At 36.4% G+C, this 24,415-nt stretch overlaps 1 protein-coding gene across 6 annotated transcripts in view; it reads right to left on the bottom strand.

The window, feature by feature from the left end:
- Positions 1–4,268: 4,268 nt before the first annotated feature.
- CD47 (CD47 molecule) overlaps positions 4,269–24,415 on the bottom strand; it is a 44,737-nt gene continuing 24,590 nt past the window's right edge. The window contains exons 4-11 of one of the 6 annotated variants that reach the window (XR_007723645.1): positions 17,422–17,529; positions 16,148–16,240; positions 15,014–15,106; positions 14,147–14,239; positions 12,310–12,356; positions 8,749–8,780; positions 7,399–7,423; positions 4,269–4,481 (exon numbers count right to left, since the gene is read on the bottom strand). Coding sequence is in view for 4 of the 6 variants with exons in the window: in XM_050782003.1 (XP_050637960.1) it covers positions 4,477–4,481; positions 6,446–6,478; positions 7,399–7,423; positions 8,749–8,780; positions 14,147–14,239; positions 15,014–15,106; positions 16,148–16,240; positions 17,422–17,529 (482 nt within the window). In the remaining 2 variants the exon portion in view is untranslated. Of the gene's footprint in view, positions 4,482–6,445; positions 6,479–7,398; positions 7,424–8,748; positions 8,781–12,309; positions 12,357–14,146; positions 14,240–15,013; positions 15,107–16,147; positions 16,241–17,421; positions 17,530–24,415 lie in introns of all 6 variants that reach the window. The other 5 variants (XM_050782003.1, XR_007723646.1, XM_050782004.1 and 2 more) reach the window with 5 other exon arrangements.

Below are 24,415 nucleotides of genomic sequence, written 5' to 3'. Positions count from 1 at the left end.
CCAGCAGATCCCATTTTTCTTAGATTTAAGTTTTCTTTCACTTGTAATCAAAACAGTCCTAACTGATAATTAAAATGGAGAACCATACATTTCAGTCTTGAAGAGACTTATCTCATTCTACAGGTAGAGACAGACACTGAGATCCAGGGAAGTAGCTTTCCCAGGTCCTCTGCTAGCTGGTAGTGTAGCCAGGACTAGCACCCAGGTCTCCTGCTTTCTCATGTGATGTTTTCACTGTGCCATGGAGAAAATTAAAAAATAATTATGAAACACATTGGACTGGTTTAAAACTTTTAATTAAAACTCTGCTCTAATTAAAAGCTTATTGGATATTATACTCAAAAAATCCATAATTAATATTTTAAATCATTCTTTACATTGTTACCTGGAATATAAGCAACTTAAAAATACATTAATAAATTAAAATTTTCAGAAATGTGCTTGTGGTCTGCTGTAGCAGCAATAGAAATAGCCCAACAAAATAGCTTAAAATGTTTTATTAAGTATATATAATATTACAGGGTAATATTTACAAAGTTATGTTTTTTTTTAAATAAAAAAGTACCTTGGCAAAGATTGCAGATATTCAAAGCTTCAAACAGTGATAAATTGATTTAATACATATAAAAAAAAAAACCTTTAACGGTAACACAGCTGTTAAACAACTTTGGTCTTCAAATCACTGCAAAAAAATGGCTACTGACAAATAGCACACCTTTAATTGCTATGCAAAAAAGCTCTCTAGAGAGGATCTTGCACATAGCAACACTGGAGTTCTCTTTATTTAGAATGGTTAATAGATATTTATACGATGTGGGATCTAATTGTCAACAATGGCTTTTTGTAAATAATGCTCCATTTAATAAAAACAAAATGTTTTCTTCTCTCACCAGCCATGGTAACAACACTTTTAAGATTTAAGATGTTGTCTTACAGAGGAGCTTAGTACAAATGCTTTCTTTTTTTCAAAAAGAGAAATTTATGAGAAAGCTGGTTTTCGATGATCATAATTAAGAACTGTCAAAGTTAAAGGCAGAAAAACTTCCTGGTCACTCACTGCTCATCTCTTCAAAGTTACCTGGATTATCCCTATTAGTCACTGAAAATGACTTAACAAAGGACCCCCAGCAGGTGATGGCAGTTAGTAATTTTAAAATATGACACAAGTAAAACTGTTTATAAAAAAATCCCTCAACCAAATAAAATACAATAAAAGATAAACGGTTGCCCGACAATCATTTCTCCAGCTTCCAACAACAGGTAAATTAAGGAGTATGTGTTTCCACACACACACCACAGATCCCCCTTTTTGAATACCATTTTAAGACAAGAGAAACCTAGAAGGTTGATTACAGCTTAATTTTTATTATTGAGATGGAGGAGTAAACTTATCGTGTTTTGAGCTTTGTTAGTGCAAATAACAATTTGGTGGTCACTTACTAAATTGACTACAGCATCCGGAAAAAAGAAATATTTCCAATTATGGGAAAGACCGTTATTTTAATTCTGACGTTCTTAGGGATTTAAACAGAATGGACCTGGAGTTTCCAGGAGAAAAATAATCACCTCTGAAGGTTTTTAGAGCATGTGAAATTCGTCAAAAAAAAAAAAAAAAAAAAAGACAAGAAAACTCTCAAGCTCATCCTATTAAAAAGTGATAAATCTAAATACAGCCAACTCTCAATCATTTAACTTATGTACCTAGCTTCTGATGTATGCAAAACACTGCAGGAAGAGAGAATGGAAGAAAGAAAAGCTCTAGCTATAGAAGGAATTTTAAAATCAAGGGAGAGGAGCAAGACCAAAAAACTAATAGAACTAAGCAAAGATGCATAAAGTACTGTAGGAATGGTAAGTTAAGAGATAAAAGAGCAGCTACACAGATGGAGAGAGACTGCAAAGGAGAGCTGGGGGAAGTGGCTGCAAGGCTGGAGAAGAATGTTTTGAAGGAGAAGACAAATAGAATTTGGCAAAAGCAGCTGGAAAGGTTGTTGCAGAAAAGGACAAATGGTGTCACTGTGAGAACAGACAATAAATAAAACTGAATGGAAGAGTCGACAGCAGAAACTGGGATCAGGGAGTAAAAAGCATATTATGGGACAAAACAGATACATAATGTGCAAAACATTGTCTGCAATTTAAATGTAATGCGATGGAATTTGGGAGCCATTACAAATCTGATTTAAAGAGAAAGAACTGGCCCAATGATGCCCAAGCAGGAGGACTCCTGCTGCTGTGGTCCCTTATCCAGAGAAGCTGACAACTAGTTAGAGCAAGAGTTGGTTTCATCTGGCATTTCCCCCACTACCTCTGGTGGCATTGTCTAGGGCAGTGAATGCCTCAAAAGGCAGGCAGCATTAAAGAGAACACAATGGATGGATGAGATCCAAGAGTGAACCCCAAATAAATGAGAGTTTACTACATAATAAAAGGTACAACTTTAGTTTATAAAAGATTTTACTATAAAGATTTTCATACGTTTCCTAATAGGGGTTTGGATGTTTTTCAAGTCCATCTGCTTTTCCCTCGTTTCATCAAAACTGATTTTTAAAGTAACAAACTATGTTAGCAAAGTGTAAATATTTTCAGAAGGAAAAAGTGCTGCAGGAGCCATCGGATTTGTATAAAGGAATACAGCTCCCTCTATATATGTTATTATTTTGGACAGCTACACAATCAGGGAATAATATACATGTGTGTATAGATATACGTATATATAGATATACGTATATATTTGTGTATACATTTCTTTTTTTCAAGAAGCGCTGTCTTGCTAGTATGTTCAGTTTTCCGAGAGGCTTCAGCAGGTCATAAATTTAGGTTTGCCATCGGCAAACTACTTGGTCCCAACATGAAATATGACCATTAATTTGGCATAAAAGAGGCACACGGGAACATCTGATGGACTAAGAAATAACTATTATTAATGCAACTACAAATATGAATATCTCATTACACAAACAGGAAGAATTACGTATTTTTACAGGGTATTGGTGAGCAGTCAAAAAGCGTGGCGAATTACCTAGAAGTTTTAAAAGTTTTAAGTGATCAAATATTTGCATCAAATATAATTCCACCCAATAAAGAACTTTGTATTTAAATGTTTTTACTAAAAGCACAAAATTAACCTTTGCTCTCCTGTAGGTACCCCACCTTTGTCCATACAGAAGATGCATGTGCCCTTCTCATACATATGCACATACAAACACACACCCACAAACAGGTAAAAAAACGAGTGCTAAAAGTCTAAAAGTACTCCAGGCGATCACAACTGTCAGAACGTTAATTTTCTTCTAACCAGGATAGGAAATGTGGGTTTTGTTTACTTTTCAATCATAGGGGAAGGGGAGTACGAGGCAGGACTACAGGAGGAAGGTGATGAATGTTTATCATGCAACATAGATACAACAGTAATAAACCCCCATTCAAGGGCTGGCCCATTGGCCTGATGGTGACACACATTTTGTTGCCATGCAGGAGACTCATAGTTCAAATTTCAATCTTGCTTTTTCATGCCCCAGATCAGAAAAGAAGTGAAGAAACACTGTAGATTTTTGCCTTCAAATCAGAGGAAGGGAATACATATGTTACAACCATAGCTATTTTTGCTGAAAAGTGTGAACAAAGTGCTCTGAGAACACGTCTGGCTCCTTCCTGCAACTGGTGCTACCGTGTCACTAGACCATGTTCAAAGAGGAGAAAAGGTGCTACATCTTGTACAGCAGAAGCAAGTAACAGGAGGACAAGACAGAGTTTCAAGGGGTTATGTGAATAAAAGGAAAACATATCCATCAATAAAAGTACCCTAAATCTGGGAAGGACCTGTTACACTGTTTGTTGAAGGGGAAATGTGGGAATGGCAACCCCCAAGAATGAGGACCACTATCTCCATCAATATCACATCATATAGAGATGGCATACAAGATGCTCCCAACCAAATTCCTGCCTGTACTTAATTTATTATTCCCTTGACCCAGAAGTGGCGGACACATCTCGGCTACTGCCATACTGCCATAACTGCCCAAAGCTGCTGTGAACCTGAGTTGGCAAAGGTTTGATGGAAGCCACTGGTTTTCATAGCTATCTCTGGGTAATCACCAGGGCAGTGCTAAGTAGTTATCACCCTGAACCAATTTAAACTGGTTACCTAGAGACCAGAGGCCCTAGGATCTGAAAGGCATCATTCTTGGAAATTGTCCATTTTACTTTTGCCCCTAATTGATGAAAAATAACAACAAAAAACTGGATCTCAATTGGGCAAACAACAAAGATCATAATTATTTTATTAACTAAATTACAGCTGCTTTGAATAAAAACTTAACTAACAATCACGTAAGGGTCTCATAGGTGACAACCAGTTACTTTTCTTGTTTCTTCTCCCCAACAGTGAATCATCAAGGCCATGGTGCTTAAACACAAGTGTATTCCTTTCACGTCTTACTACTCTCCAAATCGGAGTCCATCACTTCACTTCAGTTATTCTGGAAAATTGAAAAATGAACATATAATCACTATTCGTGTCTATTTTCTAGCCATTAAAAAGTTGATGCATTAAAAAATAGTTTCAGATATATAGTATCTAAAAATTAAGAAAATACATCTGCAAAGGTCAGAGACAGAAACCAGGCGGATCATTAGCCTTTTTAATTTCAGTAAGAAAAAGGCCAATGCCAAATCAAAGTGAAAAGTCAACACAGTCTGATTATCTCTGTTTGCTCGGTTGGCTGAGGAAAAGCCAAGAGATGTTGATTTTTCAAAGCAAAAGACATTGATCCTAGAATAATATTCTATAATATTCACTTTGGATCTCCACCATTCAGTTAATGTAAGTAAAATAAACATCTGATCAGCTGTAGATGAAAGAGAAAAACGGTACTGACTCTGATCCCTGGGAAGCACCTTGAACCTCATTCATTGACAAGGCAGACACACTGTGAGCACTGAGCAGCTGTCAGTGGGAAGCACCCGCCAGACAGACATTTTAAAAACAAATGCTGATCAGGTGAATATTAGCAAAATTAAGGGAATCTTGAAGATCATCGTAGATTTCATCACAAATATTCAAGGCAAAACTGATTTACAATATTTCCTGATGCAGTAGTTTAAAAAAGTCACATCTTAAGAGAAATTAACAAAGGAAGAGGCACTCAAGATTCTTAGATTGCTTTCCTGAAAATGGAGAAAAGTTTAGTTTCTTCATACAACTACAGAACAATGACACCACCAAGGAAAAGGAAAGGACATAGAAAAAAAAAAAAAAAAAAAAAGGACATCAGACTGTAAACATTAACAAACCATGCCACAGTTACTGGAACAAACCATGCCACGCCACAGTTACTGGAACAAACCATGCCACAATTCCTGGTACCAGTTGTTTTTTGTTTTTTTAATATCTTTTAGTTTATTCCTGTGAATTTATTCCTTGAAGTCTTTTTTAGGAGGGTAATGGCTTACATAACAAAACATGCTTTTAAAGGCTGTGACACAAACGTACAAAAGTAGGATCATTCTGTGACTCCATTTTGAATATACATGGTTTTAAACTTTGTTCACCAATGCATGAAGTGTTTTTAATCTTATGCAAATATTAATGGTACTTGGGGGAATATAGCTTCCTGAGTTAAATGCTGCACTTTGCTACAGAAGTGGGCAGGTAACGTCACAGACTTTAAAACAGTAAAATATAAAGCAAACTATTTACATGACCGAGGAGTGATTATAAATATCAAAGGTAAGAAGATGTTTTTGATACTAAATGCCAACAAAACTGAGGAATCATAATATGTTAAGGTAAAACCAAAATGAACGCTTGTAGCACTCAATATCTCAAACCTATGTATCTTTAAGAACAAATATATATCTTTGAAATATTCTATAAAGATTAGAAGTTATTAGCCCAGAGTCCTTAAAAAAAAAAAAAAAAAAAAGCAGCAGCATCAGCAGCAAAAGCTCAGGACAAAACATCTCTCTTTCTCTCTCTCTCGCTCTTTAATCATCTCCCAAAAGGTTAGAACCAAGCTCCTGATTGGAAAAGCAGAGATGTTAAGTCCCCATGGGTTAAAAGCAACAAAATCACCAACACAAGCAAAAAAGAAACTTTGTCAAAATGATAAAGATCTGTGGCAGATTATTTATGTGCCTTATAAAAGGCAGTTTACAGTCACCAGACACTGAATCTGAAAAACGTTTTACAAAAAGTGGTAATTTCTCTTTGCTGAGAGCCATATGACTGGAGTCTGATTCGTGACACCCTACAGCTTTTATAGTAGTAGTTTTGCAATTTTTAGCGAAGTAGATTTAAGTTATATACATCAAGAAATGTGAACCTTTATTATCTGACAGTGTCCCTTTTACTAAAAAAGAGCCACATTTTCAAGAAGCTTTTTTGTTTTTCAATGTCCGTGTTTTAACTGATCTATAATTATTAAGTGCAGTTTATACTTACCATCATTCATCATTCCTTTTGATTCTTTGAATGCTAAGGATTAGTAACAAGCCAAGCAGGCAGTTAGTAAGGTTCCACAATTGGAAATCATTTCTAAATCAACAAATATGCCATGATATGCTAACTAGTCTACAACTCTACAGCCAAATTAATTGTAAAGCTATCATTTTATTATGTAGCCTTTTTGTGGATCATACCCACAGCATTCACAAAGGAAACAGACTTAGCTGGGAAATCAGATCTAGGTTTACAAAGAAAGGAAATGAGATGTTTTGGTCTCACTCTGTGGCAACAGCGTGTATCTTTCTAAAACGTGTAAATCAGAAATTGGAAGTAATTGGGATCCTTCTCTACTAGGGGGTGTCACACTTCATCTGAGCCAGTACCAAAAGGCAACGATCTCCTTGCCCATATAGCACTTGGCTAAGGTAAGCAACTACTTAGACACAGAATGTGCATTTTTCCTACAGGTGAGAATTATAAAATATTCATAATTCTTTTTTCTTTTTTTTGAGATGGAGTCTTGCTCTGTCGCCAGGCTGGAGTGCAGTGGCACGATCTCGACTCACTGCAACCTCCACATTCTGGGTTCAAGTAATTCTCCTGCCTCGACCTCCCGAGTAGCTGGGAATACAGGCACGCACCACCACGCCCAGCTAATTTTTGTATTTTCAGTAGAGACAGGGTTTCAACATGTTGGCCAGGATGGTCTCAATCTCTTGACCTCATGATCTGCTTGCCTCGGCCTCCCAAGGTGCTGGGATTACAGGTGTGAGCCACAGTGCCCAGCCAATAATTCTTGATGAATAATCAAGAGTAGAGATGCCAAGGCAAGAGGAAAAGAGGAAAAAAACTCTATATTCTTCCTAAGGCATAGACGGGACATTCTACAGTTTTGCGGGCCAGTTCAAATTATGATCTGGTAAGGGATTAAGAGTGAAATAACCACATACCATTAAGGGGTTCCTCTACAGCTTTCTGAAAAATATTTAAAATATATTTACATAAAAATATAATTTGTCATGTCCTTTTATAGTAAAACTTATATATGCTAATATTTAAACTATGTAGTAAGCAGTAAATCCTACAGTCCAAAAAAAAAAAAAACCATCAAATAAGGCTATAAATGTTAAAGCAAAGCTTGCCAAGTCTGGTTAATAGTTTAGTAATAATTGCATTATTCTCTTAATATTATTTTTCTCAACAGAATTTCCCACTTCACCACTCTCAGCTCAAGAAATTCTAACTTCTAAAAATATTAAAGTGCAAGCATAAATAGCAACAACAGAATAAATAATACAGTGAAGAGGTGGAAGCAAAACACAATCATCTTTAAGTATCGCAAATTGCGCTCAGTAACCAGGAAAGAAAATGTGTTAGGATTTACAGGTCCGGTTAAGTTGCTGGCCTCTTGTGACCAACGTAGCTATGGCACAAATCTTTCTAGAATATACTCCTGTGGTCGACACACATACCCGCCCCACCTGCCCTTTAAGCACACTGAGGCTTGTCAGACTTAGAAGCATATGTGACCTCTACCTCCGGCCACAGACAGAAGACTCTCTTTGGCATTCCAGATAAATCTATCATCACTCCGTAAAAGGAAGCTAAGTACAATATAATCCTTTCCAGAGCTTATCTCCACAAAATAGCCGTTGGGCCTGTCACCGTGATAAGTCTATGTTTATAAACATGCTTTTCTCTTCATTTATGCCCTCCTAAAATTACTCCTTTCTTGGAATTTTCTCAGATGGCTTAATAAGGTATCTAAGGTACAATGAAACCTTAAGCACAGTTTTAAGGGAAAAAATGTGTAAAACATTTGTATGGGAGGGGATCGAATCATAACTCCGAATAGATGTTTTCAGCAATATTTACATTTGTTTTTATAATTATCATTTTTAATGATGTCAATTTAGTATGAATTTCTCCTCATTTTTAAGCCTGAAATTGTCATTCTGTGTATGCATATCCAATGAATCCAAGAGGTGAGGCGATATATTGGAATCAGCTTCCTTCTGATTGCAGAGATAATATAGCCATTATTCCTACTTTGCAGTTCTGGGTGTGAGAAGTCAGTACAATCTTAAGAAATCATGTATTCCATCCCATTGATACTAAAATGACCAAACACAGGTTTTAAAATAGAACTGGGCCCATTCATGCAAAGGTCATGCAATGACTTCAAACTTCTCTTAATTTGATGTGACACTAAACAGATAGCAAAATATCTCAATTACCAATTTCCTCAGTCTAATCCCTCAAATGATCATTCACAATTCATTTAATAAACTTTAACTTACCCTAGGAGGTTGTATAGTCTTCTGATTGGAAGCTGATATAAATAACAAATAAGAATATAAATTTAATAAATGAAATAAACTAAGGCATTTGGTAATGTTTAATTTTAAGATAAAATGTTCAGGGCTAAAACTAAAGGTGCCAGAGATGTTAATGAAAGAGTTCCAGCTCTGTCTATTCAAACATGCTGAATATTCTTGATTATATATACTGATTTGAAAAATGAAGCAAATAACCCACCTACATCAAATAATAAACACATTCTCTCATTTGTTAAGCTCATCTTTCCCCCAAATCAGCCACTTGTTACACTGCTTGGTGGGAAAACGCTGTCACCAACATACCCCGACTGTGGGTGCTCCATCCTCCCTCCTCTGTCTACCCAGAGTGTGGAGAGAATGTGCCAGAATTTGTCCCCACTACTCCATCTCCCTTAGCTCACTGTTCCTGTTTCTTACTGCTCAGTCTCTTTCTTCACACCACTCCCTGGGTCTTTCCAGTTTCAAAGCTCCAAAGAGCTAACAAACTAAAGAAAATACTCAGATCGCTCTGAGTATTCCTGTAGGTATTTCTTTTTAGCTTTCTGACTCGCCTTCTTCACTGCTTCTAAATGGATTCATTAATGAAGTTGAAGGAATATAGGACGTGAGCAAAGTGGCGAAAGGGAAAAGAATACCCTTAGTTGGGTAGGGAAGAAGAGATAGCTTCCTTATAAAAAAACAAATGAGAAGGCCGGCCGTGGTGGCTGACACCTGTAATCCCAGCACTTTGGGAGGCCAAGGCAAATAGATTGCTTGAGCTCAGGTGTTCAAGACCAGCCTGGGCAACACGATGAAACCCTGTCTCTACCAAAAATACAAAAATTAGCTGGCATGGTGGTGCATGCCTATAGCCCCAGCTGCGTGGGAGGCTGAGGTGGGAGGATCTCCCTCGGCCTGGCAGGCAGAGGCTGCAGAGAGTTGGGGTCACGCCACTGCACTCCAGCCTGGGTGACAGAGCGAGACTCTGTCTCAAAAAATAAAAGAACCCAAAAAACCAAATAAATACAGAATTAGAATCCTACAGATGGCAAAGCATCGAACAGAAACATGCCATGAACCACGCAGCAGGAGGGGGATCCTACTGAACAGAGAGGTCCATTCCACTGAGACCTGGGCTGGATGACAGCATTGGATTTTCTCATCAGCAGATCGAGGCACACCTCTAGGACTGCTCTGTGTTCCTTACTATTTATTTACCACCACTGCACACTTGCACTCTGTTAAGCTTCTGAAGCTGGCAGGGAAAAGGGCAGGTCCTGACCCAAGGAAAGCCAATCTGTGAGCCAGCCAAAAGCTGACGAGTCTTTCTCCAACAGGAAAAATGGCAAAGGACTGGACTGACAAGTTTCTCCCCACCACTGGACTCTAAGGAGAAACAGAAAAAAGACCAGAAAGTTGGTGATGGGAAGGGAAAGTGAAAAAGAAACAGAAAGGAGGCAAGGACGAGCTCAAAGCTGTAGGTAAGAAAAGCTGTCTGTGAGAAGGCATGAATAGAATAAAAAACGGGGGCATAAAGGAGAGGGTGAGCTAGCTGGCTAACAGGCAAAGAATCAAAGACAGAGGAACTCAGGAACTATAACCGACAGGAGCATCACCTTACTCTCGCGGCTGAGAGGGCAACACGATGCTTCAGCTCTTTGAGATGGAATGGATCCTTCCAATTCCTAGACTACATACTGTCCCACCCCTGTGAGGCCCAGTTATGTATCTGAACTCATAGGAGTCCAGTCTCTGTTAGTGCCATGGGTGGCTTTAAATAGACCTCCCTTACTGTGGAGGAACCTGGGGGAGTGATCTGGTCCTTGCATCCAAACAAGAAGCCAACCTCTTTTTAAAGTAGAACGGGGTAAAATGGGTTGGGATGCACTACATTTAGCAGCTTCCCCAATAAACCAAGCAGAAATATAGAGCTTTATTTGGCAACATCAAGATAGCTACATGTATATACAACTGAACTTCAATGAAACCATGCCTTATATCTATGTTCTACAAAGAAAAAGAGAACTAAACAGCTACCTAAATTTCTGATGATAATATATAAGGTCAGAGATACGGTTTTAGAGTTACATTTTTGAGCTCATAAATTTATTTATCAGAATAAACATTGCCAGGTGTGGTGGCACATGCCTGTAGTCCCAGCTACTTGGGAGGCTGAGGTGGGAGCATAGATTGAGCCCAGGAGCTTAAGGCCAGCCTGGTCAACATAATGAGACCCTGTCTCTAAAAACAAAACAAAACAAAATAGAATATTGCTAACTGCCAAGTAACTCATTTTCTTCCCTAATAATGTGTAAAGAATAGTTTCTAGTTCTAAATCTCACATCCAAGGGATGTCACATTTGGCTGTCCCATTCTGAAAAAAGAGATTTATGAAGAACGGTACTTCAAAGGGACATCAGTCAGTTGTGATCCCTCTAAATATTATAAAACCAAATAGTGTAGAAGTTAATTTCACCTGAGTTAATTCTCTCCAATATGGATATAACCCATGTGACAAAAGAATTATTATGATTAAGCTGCTGCTATCATAAGCCTAAGACATTGACAGCCATATACATATATTTTTTTTAACCACAAGCCTTAAGCATTCCATACGAGCTTACTTGCAGTGCTTTTTGATTTGTTCTTCTCTCCCTGAAACATCTGACTCCATGCCATAAATATATTTCCAGGGTTTAAATTTTTCAAAAACATTTTTTCTACTGATACCAAATTTACCTCTCAAATTGAACAAGAAAATATCTGAATTTATACCTATACATACATATAAATTCTACATATACATTCTACATCTGCATCATTCTAAAATATCTGGGATGTTGTGGTAAATATGGTTCTTACTGCTACTAGATTGATTTGTATCAAAACACTATATGCCCTTATATTGAACTAACTGGTAATAGCTTTAAAAATGAGAAAGTATTGACCCTTATAATCATATAAACGTTCTCTACAAACAACAAGCCCAACTTTAGTGAGTTTGGTTAGTTGCTTGTAATCTTTTCTATGCTTTCACATTAAGTTATTGTGCCCAGTCCTTTGTCTCATCTTATAAAATTAAAATGCTTCCAATAAAAGAAAAAAAAATACAACAGTTTAAAAAATTAAAAAATAGAAAGTGAAAGTCACTTTCACAGAAAGTTGTAGAAAGTGAAAGGCCTACTCTTTAAAATAACAATTAAGGCTACAAATTTAAAGTTGGAAATAATAAAAATTATAAAAGTTAAAAATCTCATAGTGACATTAACTTCTTCTTGAAGAGAAAGCTTGGATTTTTAACTATCTGAGGATTTTATTGCATTTAAATCAAAGCACAATCATTAGAGTTTTCTAAAATAGAACACATGCAATGAGTAAAAATTGTTTTGGAGACACTTAAAATTTTAACTTCCTAATACAAACGCTCAAATTTGCAACCTTAATGTAACATAGATTCAGATTTACACAGTCAGATTATATAAGCAAACCATATTAATGTTCCTCCTAGTCTACCACATTATCTAAAGAGCAACTTTCCTGTACCTTGTCTCTTCTTGCCTTTCAACTGACCGTAGGTGTCCCTCTGAACTCTGGCATCAGACAAGTTGATTTAAAAAGTTAACTTAGGATACTATCAATAAAATTAGGACACTATCAATAAAATTGCACTAAATTTTAAACATATAGCATAAATTTTAGCATATAGTATACTTATATGCTAACCTATGACAAAGAAAAAATAATTTGGGGTACTTGTCAGGATTTCAGTCATTTTAATTTTAATGTCAGAACAGTGACAGGTACAGTAGAGTGGTTTCACAGGCTTGGAGGAATGTAAGTGATGGAGAAGGCAGGAGAGTGAGGTTAAGGAGGTGGCAGATAGACAATGCTTAGTTCCACTTGAGGCATTGTCACCAGACCTGCTAGCAACTGTACTGAAGATCATTCTATGCTAGATATGGAAGGTATGGGGTGGCATGGGAGTAAAAGGGAGGACAACCCAGATAGTGAGGAAAAAATAAGAGCATGCTGCCCATCAGCCAAAGGTATCTAATACTAATTCACCAGAGTTGTATGGATACTGCAAATCACACACTATTCTCAGGCATTCGTGGGGAGCAACAAAACCAGGAGTGTCATCTTCCAGCACCAGACACATGGTGATTGGAAGATGTAGCAAAAATAGAATATGCACCAACATTCAAGATGTTCACTGTAGCTACCACATGGATTCCATTCTGCTTTAGATGTCTCCATTGTATTTTATGGCATTATGTGGTATAAAATTAGAAAATTTCATTGAGCAACAACTAAGACTTATGAACTCATATGCTAAAGATAGGTAGATTTTGGTTAAGTATTTTAATTATCTAATAAGCATTAATTAAAGAAAGACACAGAATATATGACAGAATTGAATTCAATTACCAAGAACCAAAAGTTCAGAAATAAAGGTAAAATTTTTTCGAAACTATTATGTGAGTCATATGGGAAATTATTTGACTGTAACAATTCAAGTTTTGTATTAGTTTTTAGAAACACATACAGCAAAGTTTACCTACAACAAAGCAGAAACACTATTTTTTTACTCCATTAATTTATAACTTTGGATTATTAAGAGTATGTTTTATTTCATAAAAAATATAATTTTTTTAAAAAGGGAAACTAATATAAATGACATTATCGGGAACATCTTGAGCTTAGGTAAGATGACATTAGTTTCAGGCACAATTAAAAATATCTCTCTGTGTGCACATATCTCAATAAAAATAAGAATTTATGCAGAAACACTACTTGAAAATTGGCAGATTAAATATAAAAGTTAGAAACAATGAAGTAAATTCCATACTTATTAATAATTGATTTTAAAAGGAGTAAGTCTACATTTTGAAACTCAATGTTTTCATAATTTGGTTTTAACTAGAACTGTTTTAAAGTCATGCATTAGAGGTCACTGTTCTTTAAATGAACAAAACGGATAGATTGTGAATCTTCATTCCTGTCTAGGGGTGTCTATGTCTGCAAGAAAAAGAGCAAGTGATAAACAAACAGGTCTCTGCAGGAGAGCTCTACACAGAAACACTGCAACAATTACAACTCCTATTCTATTACTTAACATGGATCCTCAAAGATCGCTCCCCTTTTACTTAGTATAAAAAGATACACATTCTAATAGGTAAAGCCATTTTCTTTAAACTAGTTTGAAAACCAAACTTTTCATTAATCCTATATGTCTTCCACCCTCTTTAATTACCCTCAAATCATTCCAATTGTATTTTCTGATTTTTGGTCTTAAACTGGAAGAACAAACTAAAAAGCATTTTCTAAGTGTTATATCTGAAATTACTGGCATAGGTTAATGAAAATAAGATTGACTTACCCACAAATTTCATATAAACTAGTCCAAGTAATTGTGCTAGAGCTAAGATACTCAAACCTGAAATCAGAAGAGGGCCATGCATTGGTATACACGCTGTAAAAAAAAAAAATACAATTCTGTATTAGAAAAGCATATGAAACAACTTACTAAAAAACAGTAATGATCCCAAGTTTTAAGAGTTATTCTAATGATCAAAAAACAAAAAGTATCCATATATGTTTATTAACTTAACCAGTAAAATGACTCAAAATTATTATAAGAACAAAGCCCTCCTTTGCATAACACATACCTTATCATATCAAGAAATGGAAACCAGTGTTTCAAGTCTAAGGCTCCAACCAATTTGAGCCCAGTTATTTTAAAAGTTCTTCCATAAATACAGGCATATCAGTTTGGGTGCTAGAACAATCAGCCACCAAGTCATATATACAGCTAATATCTTTGTAGCAAGGAGGAAAGCACTATTACCACTGGGGTAAATTGGAAGTTTAAAAAGAAAAGCTCAGAATGCTAAATGCTGTCCAGTATATGAATAAACAAAAACTCTTATTTATTGGTGGTGATAATACAAAATGGTACAGCCATTTTGATACAGAGAGTTTGGCAGTTTATTACAACATACTCTTAACATACAGTCCAGTAATTGCACTCCTTGGTATTTGCTCAAACAGAACTGAAAACTTATGTCCACACAAAAATATGTATTTGAATGTACTTTCCACTCAATTTTGCCATGAACCAAAAACTGCAATAAAAAAAAAATCAAGTCTATATATTTTTAAAACGAGAGAAAGAAAAAGAAGAAAAAGGAAGAAGAGCTCTGTCCAAGAGTAACCCAAATTAGGTCTACAGAAAGATGACTCTTACCCGCAATACAGAGACTCAGTCCAACCACAGCGAGGATATAGGCTATCACCTGAATAACCAATATGGCAATGACGAAGGAGGTTAATCCAATCGCTGGAGGAAGGAAAAGGATGTAACAGAAGCGTGTCAAGAGTATTTAAAAAGCAATCACCTCCACTTGCATTTGGTATAATCAGGGATCTCCTAAGACCAAAGACTGTTCATTGTCTTTGGTCTTAGGACCAAAGAGTTCATTGTCTGATGGTAGATGTTAGCTCAGTGATCTAACCATTCCACACAAGTAGTCAGCTCCAAATTCACACATTCAGCAGCCTTTGATTTTCACAGTCAGCTAAGCTGGACTGGAAGTTTTTACCCTAAATCTTAGAACAATGCTGCTTTTACCACACTCGTGCATTTTACAATATGAACGGCTATTATGAATGGCTTCTCCACATGCACACAGAATTGCTCTTGCTGAGAGAACCATTATGCAAATCCGTGACTGTAAACATCATGCTCTCTATCTCTAGATCTGTCATTTTATAACAAACTAATACCTTTCCAATGTACAACAAGCCAGAGATAGGCTCTAAGACCAAGTGTTAAATGTGACTCTTTAATCGTAATAACTAAATATGGTAGTGATCTACTTTCAAAATGCAGTGTAAATGATACTGATTATAGTTTGGATATCCATACCATCTTTTAAAACTCCAGTATTAAGGTTTGCTAATAATTAAAACAAGTATGTTTCTACTATTTGTGATTCATAATTCCATTTCATAGAACCAGTCTTCTTAATACAGAAGCAGAAGCTTAGCAAAAGAAGAGAAAGACTGTTTAGCATCCACTTATAACTTCAAAAACCTGAAATTAGAATATGAAAATAATCATTAAGAAATGATATGGCATAATTTAAAATTATGCTGATTGGCATCAAATACATACGAAAATCACTTTTTACAAAATAGCTAACCTAGAATAAACTTAAAGTTAATATGAATGGGAAAATGTCACTAAGAATAGCATGAAAAATCTTTTAATAAACCAACTCTTATTGAGTTGTAAAAAAACTATGAGTATTTTCACCAAAACTACTGTTTTGTAAATGAAAAAGGTAGGCAAAGTCATACTGTAACAACAAATACTCACCTGTACTAAACACATAGTAGTGAAGTAATATTAATATCCCTGTAGAAGTCACAATTAAACCAAGGCCAGTAGCATTCTTTAATGAATATTCACCTGTCAATAAATAAAAACATTTAAAATATTTTCCTGCATACTTTTTAAATGTACTAATCTAAATTCTACGCTTAACAACTGTGAAAATTTAAAAAATATACGTTTCCCTGAAAACCTCATACAAAATTAGTGACTATTTTTTCATTAAGACCAAACTTAAAACATCTAAATCTCAACACTGAAGTTTCAACATGCTGAAACCATGAATTGGCTCTGCCTCCTTCTTAACTAGCTTACAGAATTCCAGATGAGAAACTGGTATTCATCATTCACCGTTCCCTTCATTTGCTGTGTTCAGTATGTCCCAAAGTCAACTCAACTGTTCTTTCAAGTTGTCTTCTGAATCCACCTCCTTCCTCCCGTTGTCTTCACTAACTTCAGATACCAACAGAGCTGCCAAGCCCATGTTCCTAAGCATTACATCTGTACTGCATTCTTCTCCAGAAACGATGGTGTGCTACAGTTATCAGGTTGAGTCCCAGCTTTCCTTTGCTTTTCTTGTGCTACATATCCTCATTTCCCACTCACATTCCCATTCTCCAAATGCAACTGCCAATTTCCACCTTCATTCCACTTTCATGTCTTGGCCAATGGAGTTTGCCTCTGTAGTGAGTTGAATGATGGCCCTAAAGTTATTTCTACCTCCTAATCCCCAAAACCTGTGAATATTACCTAATAAAGCAAAAGAGTGAATACTGCATTATATGGCAAAAGATATGATGAAGTTAAGGATCTGGAAGGAGGAGCTTACCCTGGATTATATGAGTGGGCTCTAATTCCAATGACAAATGTGCTCATAAGAGAGAGGCTGAGGGAGATTTAACAAAAACACACAGGCAAAGACATAGAGGAAGGAGAAGGCAATGTGACCAGAGAGGCAGAGGGTGGAGTTATGCTGTCACAACTAAGGAATGATAAACACCGTCATTCTTTAGCAAATTCCAGAAGCTAGAAGAGGCAAAAAATGGATTCTTCCCTAGAGCCTTGAGAGGGAGTATGGCCCTGATGACATCCTGATTTCAGACTTATGGCCTCCAGCGTGGAGAGGGAATTGCTATTGTTTAAGCCACCCAGTTTGCAGTCATTTGTTCCAACAGCCCTAGGAAACTAATGCAGCCCTCCTCACCTTGGCATGCACTCATCTACCGCCTGTGTTCCTGCCTAGGAACTGCACATCTTACCTGGGACGAAAAGAATGGCTCCAACAATGACAATGACAGTGATCATCAGTCCAGCAACAAGTAAAGCAATCGTTTTCTCATCCATACCACCGGATCTATATTTAAGTGCTTAAAAAAGAAAAACAAAGAATTACATGAACTCAATCACAAGTGAAGCCATTTTAATAACTTATACAGAGACAAAGTGACAAAAGTACTATAACGTAATAACTTCTGAGGAACAACTCCTTCATATCATCAAGTCACCTCACATCTCTTTCACAAGCAAATGGATACTGTCACGGCATATAAATATGGATGGTGAATTTATAGGTGACACTTTATTTTCCTACACTAACAAATGAGGTTCTATACATCAGTCTTTCTCGGTTGATGTATTACTAATATCTTGAGCTAGATAAGTTTTCTGGGGGAGGGGGGACACTGCTCTGCATAATACAGAATGTTTAGGAGCATCCTTGGCCTGTACATACTAGATGCTAGTAACTAGATGCCAGTTATGTCAATCAAACTGTTTTCAGACATTGTCAATGTCCCCTGACGAGCAAAACCACTCCAGACTGAAAACACAGCACTGAGGTACGTAATACTAATGGGAAACAACAGGTTAATTAACAATATTGAGAAAAAGAGAATTTTGTTCCACCTTATATAAAATTAGTAAACCATCTGGAAATCTGGTTATTTTGTTTTGAAAAAAATGACAGAATAAAACTGGGCAAATTACACCCTTGTGAAATCCTGATGAAGAAAAAAAGCTTAAATTGTTCAACTGAAATATTTTAATAAAAACAAACTGCAAAGACTCAACAGGAATCATCATACATGTTATTGTTTCTGCTGCTAGCTCTACTGTCATGTATCTCGTACCTCCTCTGAAAGACAAATGGCATAGATCAATCTGCAAATATTAGTTCTTTTACTATATATGAATCTTTTAAATTTTGGTTAACACTGAAGTTGATTTTTTCACTAAGGAAGTCATTTAAGGTAACCTAAAAGCAAACTGAGTAGCAGAAAGAAACAGTGTGTGACTGAAATGCTTCTGTGTGTTATCCACATAGAGATATTCTCCATGCCAGTAATCAATGGGTGACTGTCATGAAGGGAAAAATATTTTAAATGTTATATTTAGCATTTAGGTTTTTTTTCTTCTGCAGTGACAAACATTAAATAAAGTAAAAGCAATAAATAAGCCCCTAAATGATCATGATAAAAATCTATGTTTAAGGTATATGACAGGTACCTAAATATTTTTGGAATTTCTATCTACCTATACTTTATAACCTCAATTTTAGTCTCTTTACAGGGAGATAAGTCCTAAGCAATAAATAAGCAATAAATAACCAATTTATTAATGTGGATACTCAGAGTAACTGAAATCCACATTAATAAGAGAAGAGAATCCATATTAATCAGAAAACATCCAATAGCAAGTTCCCCAAGCTTTTATTTGATTCGTTACTTCCGCCCAGCCCTGGGATTTATGTGCCTAATAGTCATAGCCTTGCCTTCTTATAAGGCACAGAGTTTTTACAGCTTCCCTATTTTCTAGGCTAAAATGCTGGCTAGAATGAAACTGAGTGTGTAGGTCACAAAAGGCACACACACAGAAAAAGGAACTTTCTCTAGATATATGTCACATTTTCCATTTTAATCCCATATATATTGTGATCTAAATAGAGCTTGAAGGTTCTGCGAAGGGTTATAAAATAGAAGCTGTTTCAAACGCACCTCACGATCAATCAAACATTCATAAGAAACTCTTCCAGGTTTAAGTCAATGCATAAAAGAGCTACTAAGATCAAGCAACAAGAATTTGCCTTAGAGTACAGTATAATTTCATAGAAAAAGGTTGACTTACGTTCTTCTTCTATTTTCTTTTTTTTTTTTTGAGACAGAGTCTCTTGCTCTGTTACTGAGGCTGGAATGCAGTGGCACAATCTCGGCTCACTGCAACCTCTGCCTCCCAGGTTCAAGTGACTCTCCTGCCTCTGCCTCCCGAGTAGCTAGGACTACAGGCACGTGTCACCACGCCCGGCTAATTTTTGAATTTTTTTTTTTTTTTTAGCAGAGACGGGGTTTCACCATGTTGGCCAGGCTGATCTCCAGCTCCTGACCTCATGATCCGCCTGCCTCAGCCTCCCGAAGTGCTGGGATTACAGGCATGAGTCACTGCTCCCAGTAACTTACATCCTTCTTAATAAAAATAAGAGTTTGAATCTCATATAAAATTTATCCTCTTCAGGCTTAGAAGAGCTGTTATAGGAGAAAACAGTGTGAACAATAGCAACAAAAATAAAACACCACAAAATACTACCATAGACAGGGTTCTATCCTAAAATGGTCTGTCTCCCTTTGAATATAAGTACACTATATATTGGAAGTAGCTTTGGTTCCTGTTGATTAGTTCAACTACCACTTGTTTTCCAGGCCACCTTAACCTTTTCCTTAAATTAAGCGGCCATTTCCAACAAATACACACGTTGAGGATCCCAAGTGTGAAAAAATCTGAAATCCAAAACACTCTGGTCCCAGGACGGACACTCCACTGGTCTCTGTGGGGTCTACCTAATAACCACAGGCAATGAAAGAGTATCTCCAGGTTTTCTTCAGTGAATCTTCAGAAAGAGTTTCTTTTGGCTCATTTTCTTTGCTAGCATAGCCACATTTCAGCAGGTACCATGGCAAATGTGGGGTAGGTATCTTGTTGCTAGCCCAGTCGTCAAATTTCTCAGTGTAGCGAAAGGGCAAGGAATTTGATACAATAGATACCATAGAACCCAATAACCTCAAGGATCTTACTGATCTTTTCTTATCCTTCAATAAGTGGATTTATCCTTATTCACTGTATGTATCAAAACATTAAATGCAACAAAAAAATAAATTGAAGTAATTCTCCACTTAGTATTAAGACAAAAATAACTTAATGTGTTCTTAACAGCAGGCTCTTATCAAATTTCCTAGTATGATTTTCAGACTGCTTGGCAAGGCAATCTATGTAATTTTTAAAATCTGTGTGCTCTTAAGGATTCCCCTCAGCTACAACTACTGAAATCAATACACAAAATAAAGTACATGAGAAATAATAGTAGTTACACGCTTAACAAAAAATTTATAACCTTAGTGCTTAGCCTGACACAGGAAAACCAAGTATCAGGGGAGGCAATATAACATTTTTGTGAACAAATTAGGTATTCTAAAATTTTCTTTTATATGTTCTATAAAATAATCAGTAACCAAAAGCAGGCTACTTCTCAGAAATCTGTTGGGTTGGTTCATTCATTTGTTCTACAAATATTTACTGTGTACCTACAATGTACCAGCCCCTTCTGCTAGTCTACATCAAGGAACAAGTAGAAGATTACTTAATTTGACAATAATTGATTGAGCACTATCAATCTGTATGACAATCACTATTCTAAATGCTGACGGTGAACATAAAAAGCAAACACAAGGCCTGCTTCAAGGCCCTTACATTCTAATGGGTGAGTGTGTGTGTTTGAGGGCAGGAGAGGGTGAGTGATGAGTATGTTACTCCCAAAACTTCTTTCCCAGTTAAACAGATGGTGAAGGCCTACTCTAGTCTAAGAAAATTCCTTTATGCATTTAATCTTTCGAATTCATGCAGATGAAGCAATGACATGTCCCTCTAGCCGCCTGAGAAAACAGCTAATGTTATGGATGGACAAGAAGGTGTTCTGATTTTGTGACTGATAGACAGCACATATAAGATAAAATGCAGGTTGTGACTGATGAAATCTAATGAAATTACCAAGTCAACTTGGGGATAAAATCAAGTCTATCATGTTAAGTTTCCATGACACCCCAAAGACTGGAGCTGACACACCCATATAGGCTCACACAGACTGCAGTCCATCCAAGGAAACCCAAAACCCAAGAATTTAATGCCTGCCCAAAGACATGACATTTGGAGTGATTGGTAAGTAAGGAGAGAGACAGGAAGGCTTACCAGGCTGATGCGTATCAGACTAAGAATAAATCATAAAGAAAGATGGGTTTGATTTCATTATTATAGTGCTGTTTTCTGATAACTCTAGGAAAGTAATTTTAGAATCTTTTTCGTATCTGTTGAGCTGTAAATGAATATTGTTTTCAGTGCAGAATAAAGCGCATCTGACACCTTTACACATAAAATTACTATTTCATTTTTTAAATTATTTAAATTTAAATTACTATTTTTCAAATATCTAATACACCTATTTAACACACACAAGCACACACAAATGAAAGCTTCTGAAACTGGTACTGGAAAAAAAAAGAACATTAATACCAATTATAAACTGGTTACTTGACAGAAGGCAAGTTAAATAATTTTATAATAAACTCCATACACTATCCAACTTGCTCTGATGAAACAATTTTGTCACAATGAATACTGACTAGACATCAGTCTATAGGATAGAGATAAAAGAGCCCAGGCTTTGTGCATCAAGTACTTTGAACATAAAAGATGAAAGAAGAGGATGTCCAACAGACCAAACTTCCTTTTTTTTTTATTATCAATTTTCCCTGCCTTGTGGATTTCACAATTTTAGAGTGTATGGAGAAAGTTGTGATGTCTGGATTTGGAAAAGGTCAAGGGATTTCTACAAAAGAGTAAAATGCTGAGCTATAGATTTGTTCAATTCCTCCTACAATAAAATCAGCACATAATCACATTAATAACAGAACGTTCTCATTATATGGACAGGACCAAGGGAAAGCACTGGGAGTTCAAGATTATTGAATAGAATTCACAGTAAGGGGCCAGGCACGTGGCTCACGACTGTAATCCCAGCACTTTGGGAGGCCAAGGCAGACGGATCATGAGGTCGGGAGTTCAAGACCAGCCTGGTCAATATGGTGAAACCCAGTCTCTACTAAAAATACAAAAATTAGCCAGGCATGGTGGTGCACACCAGTAGTCTGTAGCTACTTGGGAGGCTAAGACAGAAGAAATGCTTGAACCCGGGAGGCGGAGGTTGCAGTGAGCCAAGACCACGCCACTGCACTCCAGCCTGGGCGACAGAGAGAGACTCTATCTCAAAAAAATAAAATAAAAAGAATTCACAGTAAACATAATAACAAAGTCTTATTATCAGGGGCCATCAACCAGGTCACAGAATGATTCTTTGTGATAATATTTATTGTATATTTTACTTTCTTGGATGGAAATATCCTAGTCCAAGTTAGGATATGTCTTCACTTTTTCAGAGTATTTTCTAATCTATGAAGAGATTTCCTGTTCCATTACTTATTTTAAATATGCTTTCATGGCCGAATTACTTTCATTATTAAGCTGTCCTCAAGTCAAAACTCAAGGACTTCATAGGATCTCAAGGTAGTATAATGAGAACTTTTTTCCTTGAATTTTCTAACAATGATTTCTACAGGAACATCTACTCAAAGACATCTGAGCCATAACCAAAATCTCTGTGGAATAATTTTGAGTAGGGAGGGGAAAGTTGAAAAAAAATTAAAGATGCCTAGAATACACAATTTTAAATTTGGAATCAATTACAGCAGACCTCACTTTGCACTATTCTGATAGGAATTCCAGTTACCATGGTTTAATCAAATAAATTCCTCACAAATAGTCCAAATTTCAATTACCACAATATATTAACTGAGTAACTGCATGAAGTACAACTTCACTGCTATTTCTTCAGTTCAAAAATAACTATGTAAACAGCAGATGCCCCATCATGATCAGTGGTCAATCATGTCACTTCTTTTGAAGACTGTTGGTGACTAGTCACTGTACATCTGACATTTAGGTCATGCACAGACAGCAAAGTATGGAGTTTTGTTACCTCCTTGTTTCCCAGTGATAAACCCATGTGACATTTTATAATGGAGAAATCCAAAGAGGAAACTAGGCAAGAAACATGAAAGAGTAAAGAAATAAAAACTGACAAATGCTGGGAGTGAAATTTGAATAGACCATAAACGGAATAAGAGAAGAAATAGCTGATTGTGGGAATGTTGACATTACTGCAATGCAAGAAACTCTAGAGACGAAGCCAGAAGAACTCAGCGAAGGTGGACTTACTGATATAAATGAGGAAAGTGAGGAGGATGTAACAAAAAGAATAAAGCTGTCCCAGAGGAAGTGACTGGCAATAAAATAAACTTTAAACATTCAAAAACATTAAAGGAATTCTTTCATGACATTGAGAGTGCAAAGGATAAAACGGTAGAAACTGATCCAAACTTAGAAAGGGGTATGACAATTCACCAAGCCACAGAGAAGACGCTTGCTCTGTATCCAAAGTTATACAAGAAGAACACACAAGTGTTGTTCAAACTACTCTTGATAACACACTTTCATTCTCAATGTTTCTAATGATTTAATTTACCACATACTAAATACTAGCTTTACTATTTTTCATTTCTCAATGTCATTGTTATTGATAATAACAGAGTTTTTAAGGTTTTAACAAAAAAAATTTTTAAGGTCATGGAACAATACAATAATAGTTTTTCCCATTCATCGTGAAGATTGTTTTGCAGAATTTCAGCTTACAAGGTCATGTTTATGGTCTTGAAGCAAGTATTGCCTGTATAAGACACAGTTATAAAGGCAAAGAAAGAACAGACAGACCTATCTCAAAGAATTTCAAAATGTTAGCCAGTTCTTTACATACAGCTGGACCTTAATCCTGCAGGAACTGGAGCTGTAGGTGGACAGAACTTAAAATGATATCAAAGAGTGAGAAAGAAGAATCCTGAAAATCAGCCAGGAACTTAATTGTCAGTAGAGTGGCAAACTGAGTTGGTGTAGTTTTCAGAACACAAACAAAGCGTGTTAAATGCAACACTATCAGTTAAGGCTTGGTGTCTGATTCTAGCAATCTCAGAGTCGTTTGCTAAGCATAGAGATTCTGCTTAAAAGTTCCTAAGTTAAAGCTAAGCTAAAGATGAAGGTATTCAGGAACATTTCCCTGTGAGAGGCCTTTATCTTTGACACATGGTCCAGGGCTCACCAAGT

Source organism: Macaca thibetana, chromosome 2 (genome assembly GCF_024542745.1).
Source record: "Macaca thibetana thibetana isolate TM-01 chromosome 2, ASM2454274v1, whole genome shotgun sequence".
Lineage (NCBI taxonomy): Eukaryota > Metazoa > Chordata > Mammalia > Primates > Cercopithecidae > Macaca > Macaca thibetana.
Note: the sequence above shows the minus strand (reverse complement) of the source record. Positions and strands in the feature narration are given on the sequence as shown.